Source organism: Pipra filicauda, unplaced genomic scaffold, assembly GCF_003945595.2.
Source record: "Pipra filicauda isolate LSUMZ 115617 unplaced genomic scaffold, ASM394559v2 scaffold577_size276649_pilon, whole genome shotgun sequence".
Lineage (NCBI taxonomy): Eukaryota > Metazoa > Chordata > Aves > Passeriformes > Pipridae > Pipra > Pipra filicauda.
The window spans coordinates 163810-174518 of record NW_024104728.1 but is presented as its reverse complement, the minus strand read 5'-3'; the positions used below and the strand labels follow the sequence as shown (position 1 = coordinate 174518).

Genomic DNA, 10709 nt, shown 5'->3' with positions numbered 1-10709 from the left:
GTGGAAGCCCTGAGAGGGGTGTCTGCCTCCCGCTGCCGGGGAACATCCACCTGGAATCCAGCTTTGGGAATGAAGTGCCACCCAGAACCCGAATCCTGGCAGCTCGTATTCCTCACCATTCCAGTATCCACATGCTGGAAAACACCAAGCACCACAAGGCAGCCTCCTTCCCAAGGCAAGTCAGAGGAATCAGTTTTCCTTTAATGAATGGATGATGCATTAGATTTTTGGTAAGAATCCTGCTCGGAGGAGAGTTGGGAAGGGATCAGCATCAGACTTCAGAGCAGTGGTGTCCATGGGAGCGCGCCTGGAACCCGCTGGGATCATTGCAATGAGCTCAGCTCCAGCCACTGCTCTGGGCTGACATCAAACTCAGTCTGTGTGAACTGCCAGTGCTTCCTCCAGTCCACAGCTGGTGGTAGATTAAGTTAGAATCCTGGAATATCCTGAGCTGGAAGGGACCCACAAGGACCATCCAGTCCAACCCCTGGCCCTGCACAGACACCCCAACAATCCCACCCTGTCCCTCACAGCGTTGTCCAAATGCTCCTGGAGCTCTGGCAGCCTTGGGGCCGTGCCCACTGCCCTGGGGAGCCTGGGCAGTGCCCCAGCACCCTGTGGGGGAAGAACCTTTCCCTGAGATCCATCCCAACCCCCCTGGCACAGCTCCAGCCCTTCCCTGGGTCCTGTCCCTGGTCCCAGAGCAGAGCTCAGTCCCTGCCCCTCCGCCTCCCCTCGGCAGGAGCTGCAGCCCCCGAGGAGTCTCCCCTCAGTCTCCTCTGCTCCAGCTGAACCAGCCGAGTGCCCTCAGCTGCTCCTCAGACCCTTCCCCATTCCCGTGTGCTTCTTTTGGACACTCTCCAACATCCTTCTGACATTGATTAGATGTTTCTGACACTGTGGCCCCCAAACAGCCCCCAGGACTCGAGGTGAGGCCGCCCCAGGTCAGAGCAGGGTTGGACAATCCCCTCCCTGGCCCGGCCGGCGATGCTGGGCCTGATGCCCCCCGGGACAGGGTGGCCCTTTGGGCTGCCAGGACACTCTGCTGACTCAGATCCAACTGGCCACTGACCAGGACCCCCAGGGCCCTTCCCGTGGTGCTGTTCCCCAGCCCCTCCTTCCCCAGTCTGTCCCTGCATCCAACACTGCCCGTCCCAGGGGCAGGATCTGGCACTTACCCTTGTCAAACTCCACACAGTTGGTTATTACTTATTATCTTTTTTCCTTTTTATATCAGGGTTCACTCATAGGTTTGAAACTCCCTCATTTGGAAAGCAGCAGGAGTGGATGGATGTGAGAGGTGTTGCAGATGAGAGGGAACCCCAAGACCCCCACAATGGGGTTCAAGTTGTCCAGACTCAGGGGTAGAAACTGCAAATAACTCCCAAGAGCTGGGTGTGCCTGGAGGTGCTGGGTCACATTTGCTTTGTTCAAAGAGACTTATGATCCAGGAGAGTGGAGGTGTTGTCTTTTATTTGATCAGTGCTGAGCTTCTCATTGCCCTCAAGGCATTCCAGCTCCCCAGGGATTGGTTTGGGGCTTGGTGGTGTAACATTGTCTCCTCTGGGCTCACACTTAAGGAATACCTCGCTCTGCTATCGGTGTTATTTCCTGCAATCTTGCACAAACAGATCAAAAAAGTTCCAGTTCCCAGTATTGATCAAACCTACACTGTTTCCTGTAATGCATAAATCATCTTTTTTTTGGAAAAAACACCCCAAAACCTCACAACCCAGCCCAACTCATAGTATTCTAACCAAAAACTTGTACTGAAATACAGCTTCTTGATTGAAAATGAAGTATAAAAGCGAGTGTAGGAGGGAAACTGAGGCACCTGAAGTCCCCTCCAGGGGCATTTTTAAGAAGGAACTGGCAGATCAGGGAGCAGATGGGGCTGGGGGTGCAGATGGGGAGGGGGATCCCTGAAATGTCCTCTGGGCCTCGAGCTTGGGGTATCAGGAGTTAGAAAATCAGTTTTTACTGGCAGTAGGCACCAGCTTGTGGAAGGGGAAACCTTTCTTAGGACTGTGTGTGGTTAGAGCCCGGTGCTAATAACTCCAAGGGTGTGGGTTTGATCCCTGGAGGGGCCACTCAGGAGCTGGACTCGATGATCCCTGTGGGTCCCTTCCAATTCAGACTATTCCGTGACAGCCTTTGTGAAATGTTTAGGTAGAAACGAACTCTTGAGCCCAAGGGAAAATATTCCAGTATTGCTTTGGGAACACTGCCAAGGTACAGGAGATGAGGTATTTGTAGGTATTGCCACCAGCTGAAAGCGGATTCAGCTGCCAGTGTCCATGTTGCTCCAGGATAAGCAGATAATCTAAAAAAACCACCAAAATCTGTTGCATGGAAGGAAGGGACAGGGTATCCTGACAGAAAAACACTTTATTTAGCCCTGGTTTGAAGCTCCCTACTCTGCAGTCAAATATCCCAGTGCCAACCAAGGAGCTTATTCCAGAGCAGGACTGGCCATGGATTTCACAATCCATGAGTTTGGCCCCCTCTGTGCCTTCTCCCAGGTTTGGAGGAAGAAGCTTTTCCTCCTTTTCCCCCCTCTGTCAGGTCACTGTCTTTTAATTTTGTTCCTCTAATGCATGTGGCATTCAGTAGTTCACTATGAAAATAATTAACTGTAGAAAAGAGGCAATGCTGGGATATTAAACATTAGAAAGACCACCCAAGCCACTTGAGCAGTAATTAAGAGTTTTAACAGAAACTTGCCCAGGAATGCAGGAGGTATTTGTATTTGCTCTTGTGAAAGATGAAATGCAGCAATTAAATCAGTTACACACTAATCCTAGGGTTAATTAGCAATAAAGCCATCATTGGAACTGCTGTAGGAAACACAAACAGCTGAACAATCCCCAAACAAATGCAAGGTCTGTACACTCCTTGTAGTGCTGCCTGTGCAAAGATTTGATATTTTGAGTGAGTTTTCCTCCCTTCAGTATCTCCTCGTGTCCCTGCTGGGCACAGAGCAATCCCTGGGGCTTTGCACAGGTACCTCTCCCCAGGGACTGACACCCTGGGGAGCCCAGAGGGCTGGGAGCCACACCCAGACCCCCAACTCCAGGCCTCCCAGAGAACTCTGAGCTGTGGGAACGCGTTTGCCTGCCCGTGGGAACAAGGCAAACCCCGGGAATTTCTGAAGCAGCAGATTGTGCCCGTCCTGTCCGGGTGTGTTACACAGGTAAGAGCAGGCACTCAACTGTCCAGCCTGAGCTTCCAGTCCTGCTGCCACGTGAGGACAGGCTGGCAGAATGTCCAGGCATCATTTGGATAGAAATGGGTCAAACCCAACACCCCTACATAGAGCACAAGGCTGCTGTTGTCAAACCTACACTCTCAGCATCCCAGGTCAGCGTGAGGCTTTGGCCTTCTGGGAGTCAGTCAGGAGCACTGCTGGAGCAGGGAGTGGGACTGACTGAGGAAACAGCACTGTTATCCCAAAATTCCATAAGCTGCAGTTCCTTCAGGCCTCCAGGGAAGCTGCCCCAAGGCTGCCAGAGTTCAAGGAGTGCTTGGACAACACTCTCAGGCACAGGGTGGGACTGCTGGGGTGTCCTGTGTGGGGCCAGGAGTTGGACTGGATGATCTTTGTGGGAACCTCCCCACTCAGGATTTACCAGGATTCTGTGATTCTATCCTGTTGGACAGAGCAGGGCAGCAAAGGGAACTCTGCATGAGAAAATTATATTCCTCATCACCCATTAATTAACAATGATGCTGCTGAAGCAACACTAAACAACTATTCTATTAAATAAGTGGTTCAAGTGCCACTGTTCTGCAGATTTTCCACCAGTTTTCCCTAAAAACATCCCTCAGAAGCCTCCAGCCCTGAGGGTGACACACAGGCAGCACAGCTACGTCTGGAATTACCCCTTAAAGATATGCAAACCTTGCATTACAGCCAAAAACTATAACAAGGTGAAATTAGGTACTGAATAGAAAGAAAACAGTGACTGTTCTCGCAGAGAGAAAAGTTTGTTTGCAAATTCTGGTCTTCGTGAAAAGGGATGAACTCTTCCCCTCTGAGTCTGAGTCATCTACTGTGGCTGAGTGGCAGAGACCAGAGCAGGAATAATCCTTGTTCTTCCTTTTTCTAACAGCTAAAATCTTTGTCATCTAAAAGGCTGGGACAGGGGGTCGTTTCATCACCAATTAATGCTGACAAATAAACAGACCTATGAAGCAAGGATACAGATGCTTTTTCTACTCAAACCACACACTAAGGAGGACCTGAGCAGCTCTCTGAAGCCCTGGTTTTCACCCTGGTACACAGAAAGGCTCCCAGGGTTTGGGGACTGCCTTCCTCGAGCCCCCAGATTAAGCCAGAAAAGCTAAAACATAGTGTGTGCCCAATCAGACAGTTTAAATGGCCCATGAATTGATGTTAAAAACCCCAAACCTTTCTATTAAATTAAATGCCAGGAATCTGTTACCAGGAAACTCTGGAATATTGGCTATGAAAAGTTAACTGTGTGCATGAGGCCACAGTGATTAAGGAATGAGGACCTAAAATCAAGACATCACTAAGAGTAGCTCAAGAACTAGAAATTATTTAAATAAATCATCAAACTCAGCAGCCACTGGTTGATTCCCAGGGAACCTGCACATGGAAAGAGGCAAACACTTGGCAGACCTGCCTTAGGACAAGCTGAAGACATAACAGGCTGCCCAGAGCAGCTGTGGCTGCCCCAGCCCTGGAAGTGTCCAAGGCCAGGTTGGATCAAAGGAGCAACCTGGGCTAGTGGGAGGTGTCCCTGCCCATGGCAGGGGGTGGGACTGGATGATTTTAAGGTCCCTTCCAACCCAAACCATTCTGGGATTCCGTGATTTTATAACACAAAAGCAAACCAGGAGCCTGCTCTTAAGAAGGTAATACTTAAAAAAAAGCCCCAAAATATCATTCACTCGGTTTATTGTGTACATCAGGTCTATAAATTACTCCCATGAGTGCAAGATCTGCTGGGAAAGCCATCAGAGGAAGTGGTCAGTGAAGGTAAATTTGCTCCCAGCTGTTGATGGGACAGACCCAGCACAGCCTGCAGCAGGACCTGCAGGGGCACTGCAGGGGCACCTCAAGGCAGGGGCTCGGTGGACGGGTGGCTCCAAACACTCTCTCCAGCAACACGTTTCCTACAACAAACACAAAGCACTTGTTAAGCAGAGCTTCCTGCCCAGGGCCACAGCAGCCAACACAGCAACAGATTTCAAAAGCCTCCAGCACCCAGGTAAGAAGTTTCTGGTACAGGAGCTGATCCAGGCACAGCAGGTGCAGGTGTGCAAGCCCAGAGACCCTTTGGAAGGGCTCACAGGCCACCACAGATGCATTCCCTCTGTTCCTCTTTCCAGAGGAGTTACACACAAAGCTCTTTATTGAAATCAGAAACCCCACACTGTTGGCTCAGGAATGGACTCGTGTTCCTACTACTGCCTAAGAGAATTTTTAAGTAAAGGAAGCTCTTTGCAGGGTAATTTAATTGACTCTACATAACTTGAGAGCTTTCCCACTTAGAACTTCTCCCCATCCAGGTTGGACAGGGCTTGGAGCAACCTGGTCTAGTGGAAAGTGTCCCTGCCCATGGCAGGGGGTTGGAATTGGATGGTCTTTAAGGTCCCTTCCAACCCAAATCACTCTGGGATTCTGTGACTTGTCTGTAAACATCTCTGATCACCCGAGGTGCTTCCACTGTGACATTCATGACAAGGCTCTTTCCTCCTTTGCTTACAGAAGGATCTGTGCAACACAAAGTTTTCAAACAGGGAAGACACAGAAAATTGTTTAAACTGCAGCTGTTTAACTTGTTTAAACTGCAATAAGTAGTGCTGGGAAAAGAGGCTTAAAGTACTGTCTGTGCCTTCCCAACTGGCTGTTTTCCCTATAAAATACTATGCAGCTGGAATGCAAGTAGCTCACTGTCACTGATCAACATTTAGATGTCGTTATTCTGACCAGAAGAAACAAGTACTGAGGTGTACAGAGTTTTCTCTGGACCTCTTCCCCTCAGCATCCTTTAATGCCAGGGAAAAATATTCCTGGCTCCCTTCTACCTGCAGCAAGGAATAAAAAAGTCCTGAACTTGCCTACTGCAACAAATATGCATTGAGAGGCCCAACAGAAGGTCTGCCTCGCTGGTGCTCCAGCTTTAGAGAGGCTGACACTTCCAGAACATTCAAAACAGCACTTCTGGTATGCAATTAAAGAAGGAAAATAACCAAAACCTTGAGAAAGCCAATCTTAGAAGGAATTTGTGTGTATAGTAACCAGCTCTGAACATTCAATTTACTTTCAATAACAGTTAAAAGAACCAGAAAGGAGTCTGAATTTGCCTAATCACAAAATTACTCCTGAGCTTGTAGCCCTTCTCCCCAGGAACAGAAGTAACAGATCTGTCAAAGTTCCAAATGACCACAGAAAACCTGATTTGACCTCTCAAGAACCACATTACATTGTGGAAACCCACTACTTGCACAATAATCACTTGAGAAACATACTCCTATTAGTGTTTCATCCTTCTGGCATTCTGTGAAGCCCCATTAAGAAAAAAGTTATGAACAAAAAAACTTGCACAGTTTTGGAGCAACATTATGATTGTGCCCCAGACAAATAGGAAACATCAGCTGTCAGGATTATTGTGTTCAAGTGTTCCAGACCAGCTTGGACGGGGCTTGGAGCACTCTGGTCTAGTGGCAGGTGTCCCTGCCCACGATAGGGGCTGGAATTGGATGGACATTAAGGTCCTTCCAACTCAAACCAGTCTGGGATTCTGTGATTTTATGATTCTATTACTTAAGCCAAGAGATGCACAAACAAAACTTACCATTAGAGGGAAGCTCAGTCTTCAGTTTTGTACTTGCCGCCAACGTAGGGAACATACTGCAGGATCAGCTTCCAGTCTGTGGCCCAAATCACCCCAACACCGGCCACCCCACCCCATGTCAGAATGGTGGGAGTCCTAAAGAACAGACACACATGCAGGTGAACAACTTTCCTTCTCCACTGTCTGGCAGATGCTCATAGCCAAGGCACCTGAGAAGTCATTTCAACTAGGGAAAGAGCTTAGAATCCTGGGATATCCTGAGTGGGAAGGGACCCACAAGGTCTATCCAGTCCAACCCCTGGCCCTGCACAGACACCCCAGCAATCCCACCCTGTCCCTCAGAGCGTTGTCCAAACGCTCCTGGAGCTCTGGCAGCCTTGGGGCCGTGCCCACTGCCCTGGGGAGCCTGGGCAGTGCCCCAGCACCCTGTGGGGGAAGAACCTTTCCCTGAGATCCATCCCAACCCCCCTGGCACAGCTCCAGCCCTTCCCTGGGTCCTGTCCCTGGTCCCAGAGCAGAGCTCAGTCCCTGCCCCTCCGCCTCCCCTCGGCAGGAGCTGCAGCCCCCGAGGAGTCTCCCCTCAGTCTCCTCTGCTCCAGCTGAACCAGCCGAGTGCCCTCAGCTGCTCCTCAGACCCTTCCCCTCCAGATCCTGCTCCATCTCCGTGTCCCTCCTTTGGACACTCCAACAGCTTCAGATCCTTCTGGTACCGCAGCGCGCAAACCATACCGTGAAATACTGAAACAACCTCGCATACACAGAACAGCATTGGCCCTCAGTGCGGCCAAGGTATTTTACGGGAAAAGAGCGATACGCTTTAACTCAGGAAGCCCATTACTCAACAAAGAGAAGACACGCTGCTACAGCCACATCCCCTTGTTCTGTCCCCCACGCCACTTCGTTCTGCAAAGGCTGTGTTTAAAAAACCCTCTATATATGAAATGCAGCCACAGCCGGGCGGGAAGGAAGCCCCTTCGCCTGCCTCCTGCCCCCCTCACACCCCTCAGCCCCTCACACCCCCTCAGCCCCTCACACCCCTCAGCCCCTCACACCCCTCAGCCCCTCACACCCCTCAGCCCCTCACACCCCCTCAGCCCCTCACACCCCTCAGCCCCTCACACCCCCTCAGCCCCTCACACCCCTCAGCCCCTCACACCCCTCAGCCCCTCACACCCCTCAGCCCCTCACACCCGCCCCGAGCGCGCAAACTCCGAGCCGGGGTGGGCGGACAGACCCCAGGTCGGAGCGGGCAGACCCGGGACCGGGCGGACCGGGGCCAGCGGGCGGACAGCCGCGGGTCCGGGCTCGCAGCCCCGCTGCCCCCTCACCAGTTCTGCAGCAGTTGGGCGTAGCGCGGCCCCAGCAGCTGGTTCAACATGGCGCGGCCTCAAAGTGACCCCCGGGGCGCCTGCGCGGGCCGGCGATGGCGGCGATGGCGGCGGTGCCGCTCCGAGCACGCGCGGCGGGAGGAGGCGGCTCCGGAGCTCACGGAGCGGGGCTGGCGAAGGAACAGCTGCGGACAGCGGCAGTCGGGGGTGTGTGGGGCTGCGACCCCATCTCCTGTGGGGAGGGGACATGGCGCCGAGGGGACACGAGGGCCGAGGGGACACGGGGACAGCGGGGACACGAGGGCTGAGCGGACACCAGCCCTAACACAAACCTGAGGGGCTAGTGGGGACAAGAGCCCCGACACAAGTCCTGAGGCGACACAAAGCGTGAGGGGTGAGGGGACGGACTGTCCTCGCAGCGGAGAAGGGACGCCAGCCCTGACACGAGCCCTGAAGGGACACGAGCCCTGAGGGGACACAAGGACTGAGGGGACAAGAGCCCGGACATGAACCCTGAGGGGACATGAGCCCTGACATGAACCCTGAGGGGACAGGCTGTCCCCACGCTGGAGTGCGGACACAAGCCCAGAGTGGGTGGGTTGTTCCCACACCAGAGAGGACTGAGGGGACACGAACCCTGAGGGGACACCAGCCCTAACAGGAGCCCTGAGGGGTAATGGGTGTCCCCGTGCTGGAGAGCCCCGACACAAGTCCTGAGGGGACACAAACCCTGAGGAGACAGACTGTCCTTGCACCAGAGAAGGGACAGCAGCCCTGACAAGAGCCCTGAGGGGACATGAGCCTGGAGCAAATGATGGGCTCTGCCCATGCTGGAGTGGGGACACAAACCCTGAGGAGACGTGAGCCCTGAGGGGTTGGGTTGTCCCAACACTGGAGTGGGGACACGAACCCTGAGGACACATGAGCCCTGAGGGGTTGGGCTCTCCCCACGCTGGAGTGGGGACATGAGCCCTTAAGGGACATGAGCCCTTGAGGAGATGGGCTTTCCCCACACTGGAGAGGGGACATGAGCAGGAACACAAGCCCTGACACGAGCCTTGAGGGGATGATGGGCTGTCCCCCATGCTGGAGAGGGGACAGCAGCCCGAGGGGACAGGCTGTCCTGACGTAGGAGAGGGCACACGAGCCCCGAGGGGACAGGTGACAGAGACTGAAATGGTTAATGGCTTAAACATTGTTAAGATCACCAAAAGACTTTTGTCCACTGTAGCAAACTGCAAAGAAACAGCTGCTTACCCAGCAAAGCCCCCCCTTCCCTGAATATGTCTCCTAATTTGAACTGCAAAAGGACCTTGACGTATGCTATTGTCCAGCTACCCCAGGTGCAGAAGGGCCTCCATCCCTGAAGCTACAAACTGGATTTCCAGATACGGGAAGAGGCTAATTAGAGGCAAATCCTGCGGAAGTGGGGTAGTCCTTCTTATCTGCCAGTGTCCTCCCTTACCTGATGACTCTGCTGTGTAAACCCCTCCAGGGAGCATCGAAGACATTCACACCTACCTTGAGCTATTCATCTCAGATGATGGACCGTAGAGGGTCATGATTGGTTCTGACATAATAGGCAGCTGTAATATCTTAGAAGGTGTCAAAGGCTCATGAAGTGTCCCATGATCCAGTATTACATCATCCATTTTAAAAGTCCCCGCCCCAGGAGAGGGACAAGGTGTTCCCACCTGAGCCTGAGTGGGAACTCGTATAACTCATGAAATCTTTGAGTTTTGTGGACTTCTCCCACCCTCAACAGATCAAGACCACCCCTTTCTCATTCTTTTTTTCTCTTTCTCTCCCTTATACATTTTCTTAAGTGTTATTTTTATGCTTTAATATTGCTGTATTACCATAGATTATAACAACCAAAACGGCTACATACCTGTTTTTCTTTGAAACGAAATTGTTCTAAAACAAACCACACATATATATATCTTTACAAACACTGATCATTCAGTGTCATTTCACTCTAATCCACACCAAGGGATCTATCAGCAAGAACCTGGGTTACCCTCACCTTCTGGGGTGGGTCATAACAACAGGATGTCCCCATGGTGAAGGGGGGACACCAGCCCTGAGGTGACGGGCTGTCCCCACATCAGAGAGGGGACACAAACCCTGAGCGGGGGCACTGTCCCCGCAGTGAGCTGGGACTGCTTCTCACCCTCTGTGCTGAAGGGTAGTGTCCCCTTCCCAGAGAGGTTTCCCCAGTGCCTGTCAGTGCCTCCACAAACCCTCCTGTCACGGCTGCTCAGCCTCTCCCTACAGGAGAGGGATTTACCAGCCAGATTTTTCAGCAGAGGGTCCTAAATTCACCAGCAATTCCATAATGTTCCCCGGGCTCTGCTCTGAGCCTGCTCGGCCTCTTGTGAACCTGCAGGAAGAACCCTGGAAAAGGCTGCCCCAGCCCTGGAAGTGTCCAAGGCCAGGTTGGACAGGCCTTGGAGCAACCTGGTCTAGTGGAAGGTGTTCCTGCCCATGGCAGGAGGTGGAATGAGATCAATTTTAAGGTTCCTTCCAACTCAAACCATTTTGGGATTCTATG

The 10709-nt window shown here is 52.3% G+C and overlaps 1 protein-coding gene across 1 annotated transcript; it reads right to left on the bottom strand.

Moving 5' to 3' along the window:
- Positions 1-4907: 4907 nt before the first annotated feature.
- Positions 4908-8260, bottom strand: LOC114001636 (cytochrome b-c1 complex subunit 10). Its single transcript, XM_027746911.2, has 3 exons — positions 8156-8260; positions 6828-6962; positions 4908-5142 (listed from the first exon to the last, which is right to left on the bottom strand). The coding sequence occupies exons 1-2, from the start codon at positions 8203-8205 to the stop codon at positions 6842-6844; spliced, it is 171 nt and encodes a 56-aa protein (XP_027602712.1). The 5' UTR covers positions 8206-8260; the 3' UTR covers positions 4908-5142; positions 6828-6841.
- Between the last annotated feature and the right edge of the window lie 2449 nt (positions 8261-10709).